General features: G+C 38.8%; 1 protein-coding gene across 1 annotated transcript; it reads left to right on the top strand.

Annotated features, from left to right (window-relative positions):
• Positions 1–11772: 11772 nt before the first annotated feature.
• fibinb (fin bud initiation factor b) lies at positions 11773–12479 on the top strand (the record flags this gene model as incomplete). The annotated part of the gene is made up of 1 exon (XM_083665792.1): positions 11773–12479. The coding sequence occupies one exon, from the start codon at positions 11773–11775 to the stop codon at positions 12397–12399; it is 627 nt and encodes a 208-aa protein (XP_083521918.1). The 3' UTR covers positions 12400–12479.
• Between the last annotated feature and the right edge of the window lie 6887 nt (positions 12480–19366).

Here is a 19366-nt window from a genome sequence, read left to right as displayed (position 1 = left end):
CAAAAGGCTCTCAACAACTCCATTGTGTGCCTGAATAGCAGTTTGAAAGGACATGGTATGGTCCGCAATCCCAGCCTTTTTGCAGGTGTTTGGAATCAATTACCATGGAGGGCTACCACAGGACTTATGTCCTAATATACAAAGCATTGTATCAATTGAGAAAAGACAATTGAAAATGTGAAATGGCTTTTCTTTCATGTGGCTCAAGATTTCTGAGAACATTTCAGCTGTCATTCACCTCAAAGCCAATTCAACAATCAACAAGTGGTATTTTTCCAAACATGTGGTTGCCTTAAGCTGAGGACAAACTACATGGTTTTCTGCACGATTCTGTTAATCACATGGCATTGCAATTTCCTGAAAATGTTCACGCAGTGAAATTGGGAACTTCAGTCATTTGGAATGTTCCAAAGGAAACTTGCCAACTTATAACATCCTGATCAATTTTTTTTACTCTGCTCAATCCAAATGTATATTCCATGGAAAGTGACATTCTGCTGCAAAATCTATTAATATAACAATCTTAAGTCCTCTGTCTTTTTGAACACCTGCTTGTGTATTGTAATACAGGGGTAAACTGGAATGTTGTACAGTACCTGCTTGTAATGTGATGATAATAGGGCAATGCAAAACAATGCATCCACTTGGAATTATGGACACACACCAAGCAGAAATTCTTTGGATATTTAAAAGGTGTTATTAACACTGTTTCAGCTGTTTGCTTTTCTGTTTTTAATGCAGTATCTTGATTGTGTCATTCACACCTGCTATTTGCAATGGATCTCTCCAACTGTCACATGGTCATATAAAAAGTTAAATGGTTTTCCTCCAAAGTAATGATCTAGAATCAACTAACTCTAACTCAAATCCTTATCTTATCCGTTAGGAAGTATATAGCATTTGAGACCCAGGGTCAGCTCTATCCGCCACTACACACATAAAGGTTACAGAGGTATAACAGTTTTACTTTGGTGAAAAGCACAGCTATTTATTTTTCTTTGCACAGACTCGCACCATCTGCAACCTTTTCCTGGGGCTGAGTGTTCTAGTGTAATTACACGTCAAGGACCTCTGTGCCATGGCAATAAAAACATAAGCTTTGTTAAAAGCAGTCATGGGTTCTTTCAAGGACATTCAACACTGACTTCACTCTTGTTTTCCTTCCTTTTAATGTTCATTCTACCAAGTTGATTGAATCCAGAGTGGTTCTATTGCCACCCATTAATCAAATATCTCAGCACACACATTAAACCCATTTAACCCCCAATGTAAAGGATGTAATGTAACATGTATAGTTCACGTCTGCCTAATGTAATTGGTATCTTGTTCATTCCTCACTTTATCTGGCTAATTTTGACTGTGTGTTTCTGCAACAACAACAAAAATCATAATAATAATAATAATAATGATTACCTTGTTATACTGATTCTCTGGGTTAAATGATTCATTACCCAGCTTGACCATCTGATTATGTTCAGTGTCTGATTTACCACTCAACTTGTCAAACCAATTCTCCAGGGTAAATCAATCAGACTTCTGCTTGTCTGACTGATCCTGGAAGTGGTTTAGTTAATTTCCACCTGACCTGACTGATCCCTTTGGTTTCCTGGCCATGGGGAATTGAACTGGCTCATGTTGTAACCCAAATAATTTGAAGTTGATTGTCCAGTTTGTTTGATGAATAACAAACGGTATTATTTTTCTGAGGAAAAACACATGATGACCACGGTTACTATCTTTTCACTAGATGATTACCATTTCATTGATTTAGCAGATTACAAGCTTTTCTGGTTGTCTCTCTGAGCTCAGCGCTCCATTATTCACCTCACTGTGCTGGGAAGCAACTGGTTTAACTTAAGACTTTTTCATTCTGGAACCAAAGCAAAGCATACAAGTTCTTTGTTCTTTACAACAAATGAGGAGCATTGGAATGCATGTTTTTGTCCTATAATTTGGGGGTTTGGGTGTTTATAGTGTTTATTTAATGTTGGTTTGTTGAAGGTAGACTCTGGGATATGACATACATAGCAAAGCAAGCGGGGTGACCCTGCCAGAGACCTTCAATAAAGGGGATAGAACAGAGTAGAGAATTTACACTGTAGAGTTGAATGCGATTGGCGCATGCTCTCTGCCATCTTATGTCTGAGGGCAGTGAAACAAGTGGACACTCTTATTCACTCTTGTTCACTACAATATCTTTGATGAAAGTTGCTCTGTTTTCACAGGCGTGACATCATATCCCAGAGTCTAACTGTAAGGTTTATTGTAGTGTGGTGGTCACGGACTGGGATGAAAACAGCATCTGCAGCAGAAGCGGTGCCAGGAATGGAATATTGTGTGGGCTCGACAAATTCTTGGGCGGGCCATGAATAGCCTAAATATGATTTTGCTATGCAAATATATATTCCAAAATTATATGAACTATTATCCTTGCATTAAGATGGACTCAATTCAACTTATTGAGTGATGTGGTGATGACATTTTTGCATTTTAGCTAATTTTAAGAGTGTGATAGCAAATATCTGAATACTTATGTACATAAGGTATTTCTGTATTTCAATTTGAAAAGATTGACTGAAATCGCTTTGTCATTCTGGGGTATTGTATGTGGATTGATGGTAAATTCTTTTAATTTAATCCATTTTAAATTGAGTACAGCACAACAAAATGTGGAAAAGGGGTGAAGGGGTCTGAATACTTTCTGAAGGCTCTGTATGAGCTGCCAACACACTCTCTAGCACAGTATGGCAACAAGGAGTGTATTTAATTATTGGTTATCATCTTTCGACATTTTCATCTCCGAAAACAAAAATGTTTTGGGTGTGCCAATGAGCAAAGTGGGTGGGCCTAGACCCGCTAGGCCCAAGCGTGCCGCTGTGCCTGATCTGCAGTCATGGGCAGCCATTCTCAGTGAAGTAGGGCCAAGGAGAAAGGGAATATGCAGAGGAATTCCTGTGTTTTTTTAAATCACAGACCATTTACAGTACACCGGCTTAAACACACATGCACACACATTGCATCTTTCGCCATTCCATATACTCTCCATTGTGTGAATGAAAAGGGAGCCATGTGTTGTTGTTTTCTAAAAAAAAAAAACATTCAGTGCAAGAAAAAGCAATTATTCGAAAAAAAACCTTGGTAACACTTTTTAATAACGTTAATTTATAAGCCATTTATAAACCATTCATAAATAATGAACTCACTATTAACAAATAATTATTACAACAGTTAGAAACGTGATTAAATGCTTAGTAAACTAGTGGTGAACTAGCTGCAGTCCTCAATCAAAATGTTGTGTGCTTGATGTCTGTCTCGCTATGGTTAAAGCACATCTTTAAAAAAAGTTTGCGTGAAACAAACCACATTCCACTTCATCATAGAAGAGCCAAAGGAACTGATTGCTGTTTTATAGAGTTCTTGATATCCACAATGAAATATCAAAAGAAGTGAGAGCAGGTGTACTAGAGCAGTCTGCAAAAGAAAGAACAAATTGTTCTTGTGATGAATCTGTGCCTTCCACTATGAGTGAAGAGGGAAGAAGCATTCTCAGTGTGGATGGAAAATGCACTCCTGCTATGGAAATCATATTCTGCTCCTCCAGCCACTTGAAAAATGGTAGTGTTGTTTTTCAGGTTGATCTTTTTCCAGTCTGACAAGTGCTGGCTCCCTGTCTGCTGCGTCTAATGTCGTAATAAACAGCAGTCTCCCTCTTATAATTCACTCTGTCTTCCTGGCTGCTTTGCGTGGGCGGTGGTACTCAGCCAAAACAAACCCTCCATGTTAAAGGATCTGATGATCTGTTCTGAAGTCAGTTTTTCCTCCTGTTACCTCTAGGGAGAGATATGGCTCCCCCCTTAACTTTGAACTGTAAGTTGGAGGTTGGAGCTGCATGTTGGGTTGGGGGTCCGTGCCACGGCATCCCCTGAGTTCCATAAAACACGAAGAGGCTGTTAAAATGAGCTCTTAAAAGCACGTGGACATTTGTTGGAATGCCTTCAATAGAAATGTGAACTTGTACGACCTATTCATTCACTGGGCTTATACAATATCACGTTTTGTATGGTGGAATCTTTTGTCTTTCATTAAGAGACCTGCTGATGTTTACGTTGGGACAGTTGGAAAATCCAGACTTTGATATCAATGGGGAATTCAGCATAGCCCTTTTATAACGCAAATGTGTTCCAGCATAGCCCCTGTAAATAACGCAAATGTGTTCCAGCATAGCCCCTGTAAATAACGCAAATGTGTTCCACAACAACACCTGGTTGCAAGTTATACTGTATGCTTCTCGCCTCTCTCAAGTATATTTTTTATTATTATTTGTATTTATCCTTTATTTATTCAGGGAAGTAGCTTTGAAACCAAGGTCTCTTAGTATGTCTCAATGTAAAAAAATAAGTCTTGTCTTTAAAGCGGCAATCAGGGATTGGGGTACATCCATTTTCAGACTTTTAAATCAATGATACACTCATTGATTCTGTAAAAATATAACTTATAAATGCCTCATGAACTTAGTTCAACTGTCTTACCTCATCAGAACCCCAAATATAAGCTTGCTATTGCGATTCTTGGTCCAGTTCTTTTTACTATTTACATTAACAATATTGGATCTATAAATAATTGTAACCTGCACTTATATGCAGATGAAACTGTTGTATATGCTATTGCCCCCATGATTGACCAGGCTCTGTCAGAGTTACAGTCCTACAGAAAGTATTAATGTCCTACAGAAAGTAATGTCCTACAGAAATTAATGTCCTACAGAAAGTATTTGTTGAACTGAAATTGGTACTTAAAGTATATGTTATTTTATTTATGGATATGTACATTAGGTGGTGCCCCCATTAAGTGTGTCACCACTTATACATAACTAGGCATTTGGTTTGACGTTTAGAAAACATACAGGGGCTTGTTAAAAAGCTAAGATTTAAGCTGGGCTTCTTTTATAGGAATAGATCTTGCCTTTCCCTGAACAGCAGAAAGCAGATTGTGCAATTAACCTTCATGCCAGTGCTTGATTATGGTCATGTCATCTACCAAAATGCAGCAGCCACCACTCTTAAATCCTTGGATGCCATTTACCATAGCGCCCTTCGCTTTATCACAAATTATAGTTTTAATACTCATCGTTGCACACTTTATCAAAAGGTTGGGTGGACCGTGTTAAAGTTCTGTAGATCTCTTCATTACTCCCTACTGCATAAGCTCAGCTTACCTAACCCTGTTATTGAAGTATTATAACATAAGTTACCAAACTCATTCTCAGGGTTAGGGTTAGCTCTTGGCGTTCCTCGGGTCTCCACTGAATTGGGTGAATCCACTTTTAGTTCTTGTGCCCCTCACTGCTGGAACAATCTACAGAGTATGTTACAGTTAGTTGTTCTGGTGCTGCTTGGGCAATCAAACATTTTTATCAAGGTATGGTTGTAAATTGTGTGTATGCAGGGCTCCCTTGTGAAATAGACCTTGGTCTCCCTGTCAAAATAAAGGTTAAATAAAAAGAAATGTAAAGAAACACTGTATAGCTTCAAAACATGGTTCAAACTATTGGGCAAATGTTTGGTAGCGATTGGATTATCTGATAAGAATGTATACTAATTGATGTTCTAGTCGCATGGTGAATCTTGGTTGCAATTAGAATAATCTCTTTCACACCTGTATATTTAACAAGAGACCAGTTTATGGTCATCCTCACATTATGATGATCTCATGAATGGTCTACCATAGCTTTGTCTATGAATTTGAGAGTGGTTACATTTCCCCCGCCACATCCCTTAGCTGTTTACCAAAAAACATTAATTGATAATAAAAAAATACAATAAATGGACCATCTTGAGTATCTACTGTATTGTTTTAATTTGTTCAGTGTGCCTTGTTTGGGTCTGAGCATGCTTGTTTATTTTCCCCATTTCTCCTATTATGAATGAAGTCATTGTCTCAATAATGTACATTCCCTGACTCCCACAAATCTCCTTAAAGTCATTATCATCTCATGATTGAATCGGGCATTTAATGGCACCATTATTTCATGACAACATATGCAAACTATTATAACTTTATGATTATGGCTCTCCTAAAGAATCGTTTGGAGAGAGCAAAGGAGGTTACTTCTACTAATGAGGTCAACGTTTGCGGGCAAAGTGGTCTCTCTCTCTCTCTCTCTCTCTCTTTCTCTCTCTCTCTCTCTCATATCGTAATTGTGTCCTTTTTGTTCTTGCAGGATTAGGGTAGTGTAATTGCTTCAGTGTTTCTTTGAAAGTGGCCCTACATGAGAAACATTGTTTTGTCCTTGAAAAAGAAAATCTCCCCATATCTTTATCACTAATGATAGTGAGTCATACATCCCAAACCTGGGAGAGAATTCTTAAACATGTGCATCACTCCCCAAAGTCATAGATCTGTGACTGGAAAAGAGCTTTGAGTTGTGCATGCATGCATGTCTGCGCGCATGCGTATGTGTGAATGTACTTGCTTGTTTCTGTGTGTTTCCCTCATCTATTTTGGGACCCCGTTCATCTATGCTATGCCATACATGTTGGAAGCATCACAACTGCTATTATTGTAATGTTGCACTGACATTGAATTTGAGACTAAGGACACTTTTCACTGTGTTACATGAATGGGTGTCTTTCTTACTGCCTGTTTATAATCCTTGACCTATACTGCCTTTGGGTTAGAAAATAATGCAGAAAGCCAACCTTGTACATTGACATTACATTTTAGTAATTTACTGTAGCATACATTTGTGTAAAGTAAGTGAAACAAATATACATCACAATCATCGCAAGTAAGACTTTCCATAAGAATAAGTGCCAGAAGCTGTCACAATGCTAGAGAAAGGGAAGAAAGTAATAATGCTCCTCTTTTGTTTGGAGCAGAGGTGCCTGATGAATCACCTCAAAGTAACCTATAACTGTAAGCACCCTCCCACAAAATAAAACCAAATAATTCAGCTGGCTGTGCTTGACATTGCTTTATTTCAATGCTGGGATACTTAACAAAAAGTCCATTAATTCCCAAGGTCACCTGAGATTCCAAAAATGTGTCACAGTAAAAGTCCCCTTGGCCAGGTCCCATCTGAGGTTTTATAGTGGCCCTTGCAGCTTTAGTCATTGTAAAGACTGCTGAGGTCACCGTTGGACAGTGCATGCAGGGAGCATATGTGTCTGATAACTCAAAGGAATACGAAAGAATGACGCAGGACTAATTTGACTTCTGCCAGGCTTCTTAAATCTCTAATAAAAAAGGTTTTGTAGGGCTTTTACTTGCAGCAATGCCTGCTTTTCTGTGTAGATCAATTTATATCAGAGATCTGGCACTATAAAAATGATTAAGAAATACTTGTCTTATTAATTTTACAGCTCGGCACAGTGAGTCGGACTGCTTTGTTAGCCAAATGCTACCAGAGTCATAACCAGGCTTCCATTTTCCACTCAGCTACCTAATAAAAGGACATTTTATTGTGCTGTAATAAATGTGCTCTCTTATTTGCCGTGATCATATTGTCTCAATGCACACCTGTTGCCATCACATATATGGAAGGGTATTGGTTTCAGGGGGGCTAGTGGAGGTAGAAAGCAGAAGACAGGCTCATTGTAATGCATGGCATGGTTGCACCATTTCTCATTCCATTCCATGCCCGTCCAATGAGCCCGTCCAATTACAATGAGCCCCCTCCAATTTCTACCTCCACCAGCCTCCCCCGTACTGTTCACCTTATGTCAATTTGCATGCTTTTTCCTCTACACAATGCCATTATTTGTTGGAAGGCATCACATAAGGAGTGACACTCAGACAGGCCATTGTTAACACTGCTGACAGCCTATTGTCTGTTGCTATTCAATAGCATTGCTAGATTTTACATTGTTGTGTGCATGCACACCTTGCATGTCTAATTGTGTAACTGTAAATCAGGTGTGTGTGCGTGCTTGCTTGCTTGTGTGTGTTTATGTTTGAGTGTCTGTGTGTGTTTAAATGTGTAGATACATGCGCTCGCGTGTCCAGACTGAGATCATATCTCGTAAATGAAATCCAAAGACGTCATGCTGTTTCATTGCCCTTTTAATTTGGAATAGAAGCATCTCTGGCATCTACGGATTTCATTGCCCTCTAATGCTATGGCGCTTGAAAAGAGAGCTTCAATCGCTGAAACCTTTTTTTTCTCAGAAAATGCTGTGAGCCCCAAAACAGTGGTGTTTTATCAGGTTCCACAGGAATAATAACAACCTCGCCATAGACTCTACCCAGTTCAGTTGAACTGGCATAGGTACAAGTTCATGTGAGGCTCATGGTTTGAAAATGAATGCCTACTTCTCCTGAGAGCTGATTGGATTAAGATCCAGCCACCCATGCACTGAAAAAAACTGTTATACAAGGTGTTTCCTTTACAATTGTTTTGTTAATTACCAGGCTGCAGGCTGTTGTAATACATACCACTATTCATTGTGACTGAATATATTCCATAACTGCATGTCATTATCATAAGTAATTATGTAGGTTTGCCCTTACATAGTTACACTGGTACAAGTAATGTTAAGTGTGTCCAGAAGCCCACCATGGTGGGGGGGGGGGGGGGTCCTGACCTAAGGAGACATAAGGGGCCAAGGCATATCTTGTCTTTAGCTCTGGGACATTGTAAAAGTTCAGGGAGACTGGTGAGCTGCTTAACTCATCATGGATGACGCAATCCGTCCCAGAGCCTCTCTTCCCGTCCCGGCATTGTGTTACTGTACATCCACAGTGTAATGGTAGTGAGGTCACCAACCTTTTTGTAGTGTCTTTTTTATGAGACTGAGTACCCTACAGTTTGTGAGGGTGAGGTTACTCTACTAAATGCTTCATGTACAGTGTTAGAGTGGCCACAACAGGGTTCTAACTAAAAACAGACAGACACACCCTTATGGCTCCATTTATTATTCACTTTTGTGTGAGGATTTCTTTCTTGACAGACACCAGACTTAAATTCCTTCATCCGAGTGAATGGGTGTTGTTTTTCTTCTCCAGACTGCTGAGGGGTTTTGCCATTACCTATAAATGGCACTACAGGATTCCAATAAAAATGGAGGGCTACACCCTTAAGGGCATCACTCGTCATTACAGCCTAATTTTCTTTTGATGGTGTTTATCTTTTCAGACAACTGGATATATGTTCTGTTGCAATGTTCTGTTGCAATTAAAATTGTAATTATTGTAATGAATGTAACAAGCATTGTGATTGTCCGAGAGGCGTTCGAAGCCGTGCTTTATTCTCTGATAAAGTAACAGTTATGACGCGTTTTACGTGTTTACCATACATCGCAGAAATAGCCCTGCGCAAACACTTGAATCACGCAATTTGTTTATCACGTTACCTTGACAACAGTGGTCGTTTTGAAAACTATTTCTGAGCGCAGGGCAGGAGACATCACAATCTATCACAAAATAAATACTTAAGGCATTGTTTTCTTATCATAATGCTCTATTTTGTTTTGTAACCGTTGTATAAATGCAATAAGGCACTCGAGTCTGTGCTTTATCGTGAATAAAGTCACAGCTGAGGGGTTGCCGGTTTGCAATCAACGCCCCTCAGCTGTTACTTTATTCGTGATTCACATTGCTTAAATAACACTCTTCCATACAGTGTGAATAATAGCATACAGCTGGTGGAGCAATATGACGTATTCCCCCTATTATTGGGTAGTGGTGACGCCTCAGTCAGCTCTATAACCCAATGAAAAATCTGGAAATGAGACAAATTTCACGCTAAACAATGTTTTCTGGAATATATGACATCACACTATTGGCATCCCACTGAGTTCACTCAGTTGACCTTTTTTGTCTGTCATGATGGCTCAAGCTAAAGCAAGAAGCAGCGGCCCAGAGCTCATGATGTCAATGCAAAACTGTGTTCTGTTCAGGCTCCATTCATGCAGGTCATGACCTCTAAGTCATCACTCACTGCGCCTGTTTAGAACATCATTAGGTGGAACGCAAAGACTGCAGGGTGTTTTTTTTTTTTTTTTTTTTAAACAGTGGGAGTACATCAGTAAAGGGAAGGGGCTAAATAAAGGGTGATTGGGATGTCAGTTGTTTCCATTACAGAGCTGTATACATATTCAATAGACTCATGGGTAAAGTGGGCTGTGCCAAACACAAGTTAGGTATAGCTTTAAATGGGTCCAATACAATCAAGACCATTTAGAATTTCTGAGATAAGACAATACATGGAGCTACTTATTAGAAAATGTATTGCTTAAATAAAGCACACACGAAACAAATATCGTATCAATCTTAAATACCATGTCAACATAAACTTGAATAGGACTGGTTGGTTTCAGGTTCCATGACCACCTTAAACCCATAGGTCAAGGGTTTACAGCCATCTTGACAACACTACTACGAGTGAATGACACTTGGTACAAGACTGTTAAATTAACCTTTTCCCACAAGAAAAACTGTTTCCTGCCTCAAAATTCCCCCCTTTTAAACCATATTGTTCGAACATGAGGGACTCTATAATGCCATTTATGTTGGTAAACGCAAACAAAAATGAAAAAGGCTTTAATACAAACATAAATGCTTTTGAGAAAACAGAATGCAACAGGACCTCTAAACAATATCATACTGTTAAACAGTGTTATCCACATGTAAAGCAACACAGGGCTTCTTGTGCATAACCTTAAGGCAAACTTCACCTTCTTAGCCCATATTCCACAAAGGATTTCAAAAGGTTTTGGGAACCTTATCCACCACCATTTTGGGCCTTAGAGTTCATATGACAGGTGTGGGAAATGGCAGGTGGCTAGTATTCCTTGAGACTGGTTTTGGCAAAGAAGTTGACATACTGTATAGATACTCTGGGCTTACATTAAAAATGTGGTTGAGGGAACTGTTTTATACCCACACATGTAGTTTTGTAGACTTATGGTAATCATTTAACTTGGTTAGGTATTGTTTATTAGTATCCCTACCCACTCTGGTCTAACAGTAATTAATAATAATAACTAATTTATTTTTGTATATATTTCCAATTAGACAAGTGCAAAAATGTCATGGTTTTCTAGATGTTGGGCCATTATGTGTTAGACATTTAGCAGACGCTCTTATCCAGAGCGACTTACAATAAGTACATTAATTCATAATTCATATTAATATTCTCTATAGGCAGAAAAGTCATTTGTTGATAAACCTTAAATTGTACAGGCTGATAAAATGCCATAACTTAATTTTGAACGGTGCGCAAATTGCTTTGTTGTTTGGTTTTAAAGGGCACTTTGCTCTCAGCATAATGACAAGGTCCTGCTTCAGTCAGCCCAGCCGAGACTGTGCTGCCTTTTAAGTGACGAAGCGGAGTTGTAATTTGAGAGTCGGAAAGGGGTATCATTAGCCAAAACCAAGCGCGGTGCTTGAGAAATCCAGATGTTGAAATTGAGGCACAAAGTTGCGTCGGGCACATTCACATTTCTGTCCTGTGGTTGCGTTTGGTACTCCTGTGTGGAATCTGTGTGGGAATTCAATGCGTAAATCTACAAAGACAAGAGTATTTAAAACTTTCACGTGATCATTGTTTGAAGCTGCGTTTGCACGAAGAGCAAGCTCAAAGCGGACCTAAAAATATCTCAAAGGTTGTCCTTCGGACTTATAGGAGGCTATCGTATTGCTCTTGCATAGTAGTGTGGTTGCTTTCATTTGCAATGTTTGTGATTCGAGGTGGAATGATATAACCTAGTGTTCTCCAAAGGGAAGTCGATTTAATAGCCTATAGTACAGACTACAAATTGCCGAGAAGTGGGTATGATGTCTTTGCTCCACTTGATTCTCGCTGCTTGGATGTTTTCACTGCCGCTCTGTGGTGCGTTTTTTAACGGACCTCTGCATCCAGAGATGTCTAACGGCACTTTCCATCACTACTTTGTGCCAGATGGCGACTATGAGGACAATGACGATCCGGAAAAATGTCAAATGCTTTTTAAAATGACAGATGACCGAAAATGCGGTCTTGACGAGGACCACGATTCGGTCATCCGGGATGATTTCACCATAATCAAGAGACACATTGAAGACTCTGCCAGGGTGCTTGAGGGAATCGGGAAAAGCATCTCCTATGATTTGGACGGAGAGGAGAGCTATGGAAAATATTTGAGAAGGGAGACGACTCAAATTGGCGAGGCTTTTACAAACTCCGAAAAATCTTTGTTAGAACTGGAGGTGAAATTTAAACAGAGTCAAGAGAATGAGTTGAAAGAGGAGCACCGCATAAACGACGACTTTCTGAGCATGATTGTCCATACTAGAGACGTGTTAAAGGACACGCTGGACATCTCTCTTGGGTTGAAGGATAAGCACGAGCTTCTCTCTCTCATCATTCGAAGTCACGGGACTCGATTGAGCCGACTGAAAAATGAATACATGAAGGTCTAAATGTAGGCATAGTAACAGTGTTACTGAGATACTACGGCGCATTTCATTGCTTGGTGTATGTTAATGAGCTAGAAAAACCATGCAGGGCTGAAAGAAGACCATGTGTTTATTTATTATTCAGTTAGGATTCAGCAGAATTGAAAATGTATTTCAATGGAAATTTATTTAATCTGTTCTCCAAGTGTAGACCTTACATTTTAGGTAAGGTTTACTGTTTCGGCAATGTTATATGAGCAATTGCAAAATGGCTTGGAATTACGTTAGTGCCTTTAAAGTGCCTTTGTAATGGATCCTTCTCACTGCATTACTGCTCTCGTATATTAGGGAATTTCAAACCTCTGGGAATCCCAAAGTTTTTCCCATAAGGAATGACTGACGTGAATGGTGATGACGTAGTGTAATAGTGGCAACAGGTGTTATGTTAGGCATATGATATTGAAGCAACCCTTTGGCAGCATTAGTCTTTTCTTTCGTGAATATTGCTAGAGAATAATTAAAAAAAAAAATGTTTACATCTCATAATGCACCAACAGTTTCAACCATTGTTGCTTTGTTAGGCTTTTATGAATATAAATGGGTTTGAACTGTAAAGTTATATTTAATGGACAATTAAGTCTTAATTAGTAGCCTAATGCACAATTATTGGCAATATTAAATGTACAAGATTGTGACGTATGGTTTTCATGCTTTGCCATTTTGTGGAGGCAATGATATTTTGGGAAATGTACAGAGTGTACTATTGAAATAAATACTGTGAGTGTCAATATCATTATGACAGAAGAGCTTAATTATAGTTTATCCATCATGTTGTATGATAAACCCAGTCTCCAGATAATACGATCCCCAGAACGTATTCTTTGGTCTGCAGAAACAATCCCCCAGAACGTATTCTGTTGGAGACTATGTTGCGTATGATATGTTTCAGTTTTGCAGTATATCTATATTCTTGGTAATCCTTTCAAATATATATGGCTACAAGTATGTTAAATACTTTGACAAATAAAAGACTGCAGGCAGCACTTGTGGACTTCAAACACTGATGTGTGTGGCAACATTCCTGATAGGTCATGTGTGTCCTTTTTTAAATAAAGATGTTATGTTTGAAGTTCTATGCTCTGATGCTTGGACATATTATTATACTAAAAGGGAGGGTATGGAACTAGTAAAACCAGTGAGGAAGAGCTTTTCAGGTAAAATGGTAGATAGCATCTTATGAAGCCTTCCAGGCTTACTTCAAAGTGCCTCTGTACTGTTTGTCCAACAAAGTGTTTTATGACCAGGCTCTGAGTACTGCTGTGAGTAAACATCAGCACTGTCTCACTCAGTCACAAACAGAAACACATGCACGCACGCACGCACGCACACACACACTCACACACAGTGTGTCACTGTTGTCTGCTTTCAAGGAAGCAGCCTGTATGTGTTTACGAGGACAGAGAATTTCTGATTTCTTGTTTTAAAGAGATCACGGTATATCATTAATGTGACCTGAAGACTTGTGCAGAGCAAATGCCTGTGCTTCTGCTCAATGGTCTAAAGTGATCATGGTCTGGCAGACAACCTGAATGGCCAGTTTAATTGGAGCAAGTGAATTGGATCTGTCTGCTTGGTTGTTGTGTGGAGGAGTACAGTAGGTTGTTAGAGAAGGTTGAAATGTAGCGGTGGGTGGTGTTTCGCCTCAATGCACTCTTGTGATGAGTAAGTTTGGCTCTGTCCAGGAACAACCTCTAGCCCCTACTGACATTTTAGCATCTTGCTTACCAATCCAGTCCAAACTGAGCTGAGCCAAGCTGCACTGGGCTGCCCTGGTTATGCATCAACCATAGTTGCCGGAAGGGACAATATGAAAATCAAATATAAGCACACTATGGTAATGTGTTTAGCCCATTTGTGTTTCTGCAAATCTTACCTGAGATCTACAGATCTTTCCGCTAAATCAGTCATTCCAGGGAATATCATTTTTAGATGAGCATTACACTATATCCAATTAAGACATGTAGAATACACTTTAATTTGTCACTAACACAACTGAATTCAATTGGTCATAACCCTGGTGATAGCCTTTCAGGCTCGGTGTTGTTTGGAATGAGAGAGACAGCTGTTAGCATATAATTATTTTGTTTCCCGTGGGCAACTTCAGGTGATAATGCATACAGATCAGACATTTACCTAAAATCTAATGTATTACTACACAATACACACACAGTACACGGCAGACACATATATTACACTGGATGATCACAAAGATCCAAGAATCAGTGTTCATTTATGAGGGCATGCTGATGCTGACACAAAATTCCTTAAAGTATTTCCCTCAAAATACAATCTGATATGCTTTTCACAATATCCTCTTTAGAGTAGAAAGGTGACATTACACTTTTGAAAGGCAACTACAGTGCCCTCCATAAGTATTGGAAAGAGGAAGCATTCTGTCTTCTTTTAGCACTATGCAGTACTCCAACAGTTTGGATTTGAAATCAAACAATTACTATAGGGTCAAAGTAGAGATTCTCAGTTTAAATTCTTTTGTTTTCTTTCAGATTGGGTTCACCATTTAAAAAGTATTTACTCCGCCTATTTCAGGGCTGCAAAAATATTTGAAAAAAACATATAAGGTCCAAATAAAGTACTCAGGTTTAGTATTTGGTTGGCAATCCTTTGCATGCACTAACTGCCTGAAGTCTGCGATCCATTGACTCCACCAGATGCTGGGTATATTCTCTGGTGATGCTCCGCCAGGCCTGTACTGCAGCCATCTTCAGTTGTTGTTTGTTTTTAGGTCTTTTTGCCTACAATCTGGTCATCAGGAAATTAAATCCATGTTTAATTGGATTTATATCTGAAGATGGACTTGGTCAGTCAAGAACATGCTGCTTTTTGGCCCTGAAAAACTCCCTAGTTGCTATGGCAGTATGTTTGGGGTCATTGTCTTACTATATGTTGAAGCGCCATCCAATGGATTTGGAGGCATTTGCTTGTACTCAAGCAGACAAGATGTTTATGTACATTTTACATTACAATACATTCTGCTGCTGCTGTCAGCAGTAACACATAATTTACGACAAGTTGGCCAGTTCTTGTGGCAGCTATAATGTACAGTACATGTTTAAACCACAGCACCCACTCCATCATGTTTCACAAGTGAGGTGGTATGCTGTAAATCTTGGGCAGATCCTTTTTTCTCCAAACTTGTAATCACTCTGGTACATGATCATATTTGTCTTATCTGTCCACAAGACCATTTTCCAGACCTCTGCAGGCCTTTTAGGTACTTTTTAGCAAACTGCAACCTGACCACCCTTTTTGAGGATAACTAGTGGTTTGCATCTTGCAGTGAAGCCTCTGTAGTTCGGCTGGTGACGTATTCTGCAGATTTTACACATTCAAGCCTACCTCCTGGAGAGTATTCCTGATTTGTGGGACAGTTGTTTTGAGGGTTTTCTTAATCATGGTGAGAATTCTTCAGTCATCTACTGTAGAAGACTTCCTTGGCCTACCAGCTCGTTTGCGATTGCTGAGCTCACCAGTGCTTTCTTTCTTTTTAATGATGTTACATGTTCCTCATGTTGACAAGACACCAATAGCAGACAAATGCAAAGCCTAGAATCAATACTAGACATTAGCAGCTCTCTTATGCCTGCATGTAACGGAACACACTTGATTAATCAGAAACACCTATCAAGCCAATTTTCCAATAGTTTAGGTGACCTAAAATAGCAGGACTATGTATAAAAAGGGTTATAAATGGTGAACCCAATCTGAAAAAAAGAAAATGAGTAATTGTTTATTTCAAATCCAACCTGTTATAGAGCTTAAAGTAGACAAAATACTTCCTCTTTCCAATACTTATGGAGGGCACTGTACATCAAGCTACAGTATAATATATTTTTGCATGTGTTGTTATGATTCATCAACAAATGCAAAAGGGTGGATTATAACTTTTTACCCCCCCCCCCCACCCCCCAAAAAAAGAGAACTTTCTGTTGCAATAGGAGTGTCAGTCAGTAAGATGGTTTAGACATTATTTTCAGAATGAATAAGGCCCTGCATCAATACTATCAAAACAAAAATGTCTACTTTAATATTTAAGTACGGGAACTTTGTATCCTAAAACTGTCTGGATGAATCGACTACAGCTAATGTAAGTGAAAACCATGTATTTTGAGAGGAATACTGTACCTCTTGGTCCTGACCTCTCCTGACCTCTTGATCTGTATATACATCAGTGATCCTGACAGGCAAAGGCTTACTGTAGGAGGCAAGTATGAACATGGCATTCTCTGGTCGACTCTTGGCATTGGCTGTGCTCTGGTTCTCCACCTTGGCATAGATACATGAATGCACACAAACATTGTGAAGGTAATGTAATCATATGTAATAATTACAAAATGTATTTTGTTCAACGTCCTGTCATGGTGCCACAATAACAAAGTACAACAATCAATTTCGATGTAATGTGAAAAAAACTAAACATTGTCCATTTATTCTTGAGTTTATTTTCCCCTGTTAATGTAGGTTTATTTATACATGTAGCATGCCCATGCAGACAAGCATTGATGTCATTTGATGAAGCAAACACCTTGCATATTTGACCAACTCATCTGACGCGGTAGGCTTATTCATCATAAATGCGTTGGCCTTTTGCTGAAGATTATGTCATGTCACTAAAAGAGTGTCAAAGTTCATACAGTAGTCTCAACTCGTCCCGGTCCCCGTGTCACTCTGCTACGCCCACGAGCCAACCTTTCACCTAGTTTTGACTGTCGGCACAGGATTGCATTGAAACGGACAAGCTTCCCTGATAAATCATAAGTAGATCACAGGTAAATTAAACATTATATATGTTTTTAATCTTTCGTTACTCTTTAGAAAATACAGAAGTACTGTTGGCAAATAGCAGAATGCGTTGGCACAAACAGCTTGCTACTGTAGTGTTGTTAACCGGTTAGCCAGCTTGTACTGTACTTAAAAATGAATACGGATATTTGCTAAAATTAGCTAGATAAACACCGGGATTGTCTTCATTTGTTATTCATTACATTAAATGAAGTTTGCGACTGTCAAATGCAATGTCAGAATTACCATTTGTTTGCCAAGTTGGGTGAAATAGCTATAAACAAAAGCAAGCAAGTTTGTTTGCTAAGCTATAAAAGCTAGCCAGATGCAATATCTACATCTCGACAGCCAACCTAAGATAGTTTGCGATTACTGACTCTGTAATTTGGCAAGGTTCTAATAGTGTAACTACGATCGATATACATGCATGCGAATTTGTTTACTTAACCTGCGCCGACTAGGGCAGCGAAATATTGAACGCCTGCCCACGACCTTTCACCTAGATTCCAAAGCGGAAACAAATGTAACACTTCAACGCTCTATTCGTTGCTTTATATTATTGTTACCATTTTTGAAATTTATTACACAGTTGAAGTTCTAGATCCCTAGCTTGATTTGCTTCCTATGTAACAGGTGCACGCGATGTTCTAAATGTAGGCTAGTTACAGAATCCTCAGTCTTTGAAACATGATATAAACTTAATAAGATTGTTTGGAGTGAAAATTCAGTATATGGTATTTCATTCATTTTATCTCTTTGATTTTCCAAGAGAACATTTCCCTAACCCTAACCCCGATAAAGTATTCAACTTACAGGTTACACGTTGGCATAATTCCAGGTGACGCAAGCCATAATAAACAAAACAAATTCGACACGGAACCTTTAAACCCAGGGTGTCAAACTCGTTTTGTTGATTGCGGGCCGCATTGGATCAAATGCAACTTCACACAAAAATAGTACATTTGTAAGTAAAACTAGAAAAATAAGTTGGTTTGATTGGTGGATTGGATGGAATTGATAGATGAGAGAAGGCTAGATAGATGGATAGATAGATAGATAGATAGATAGATAGATAGATAGATAGATAGATAGATAGATAGATAGATAGATAGATCGATAAATAGATAGACACATAGACATACAGATAGATAGATAGATAGATAGATAGATAGATAGATAGATAGATAGATAGATAGATAGATAGATAGACAAATAGATAGACAAATAGACAGATGAGAGAAAGTTAGATGGATAGATAGATAGATAGATAGATAGATAGATAGATAGATAGATAGATAGATAGATAGATAAATAGATAGACACATAGATAGACACATAGATAGACACATAGACAGACAGATAGATAGATAGATAGATAGATAGATAGATAGATAGATAGATAGATAGGATGGGTAGATGAGAGTGGGTAAGTACAGATAGATAAACATTTGGAGGTTAATCTATAAAAAGGCTTTAGAAAATAGCCTAGGTCAATTGATCTCTCAAGTAGACTGACAGACGCCAAGTCAAAGGGGGAGTAGCCCCTGGATGACGAAATGTAGTTCTTAAATATCATTGGTGTAAGTAGACAGGAATTTGAATGAAGGGCGTTGACCTGTGTGATGTTTATAAAAGGACAGGTAACGGAAGTGAAAGGGGTTCAACTTTGCAAACCTGACCCGGCTTTGTTCTCTGTGAATAAAGTCTCTGAAAGAATCAACAGCTCTGGTTAACGGTATTTTCATTTTACAATACCATTACTTAAATTCCACTACAGTATCAGAAAGCTTTTATCAGGGTTGATAACATTTTCTTGGTTGTTGAAAGGAAGTGAGAGTCTTATTATGGTAGCGGATAAAGTTAAAGATGGTTTGGTTGGTTGGTTGGTTGGTTGGTTGGTTGGTTGGTTGGTTGGATGAATGGATGGTTGGTTGTTTGAAAGGATGAATGGATCGATGAAAGAGGATGAATAGATGAGAGAGGGGAGGTATAGATAGATAAATACAATCAAGAGGATACTGTGAAAGGAAGAAAGGATGATGCAAGGTTGTTAAATGGTTAGATAGATAATATGTTAGAAGAAATAGATAGATGAGAGATTAGATTAGGGTAGTTTAGTGGAGTGGGTAGA

Source organism: Argentina silus, assembly GCF_951799395.1.
Source record: "Argentina silus genome assembly, chromosome: 3".
NCBI lineage: Eukaryota > Metazoa > Chordata > Actinopteri > Argentiniformes > Argentinidae > Argentina > Argentina silus.
This window is presented reverse-complemented; position numbering and strand designations above follow the sequence as displayed.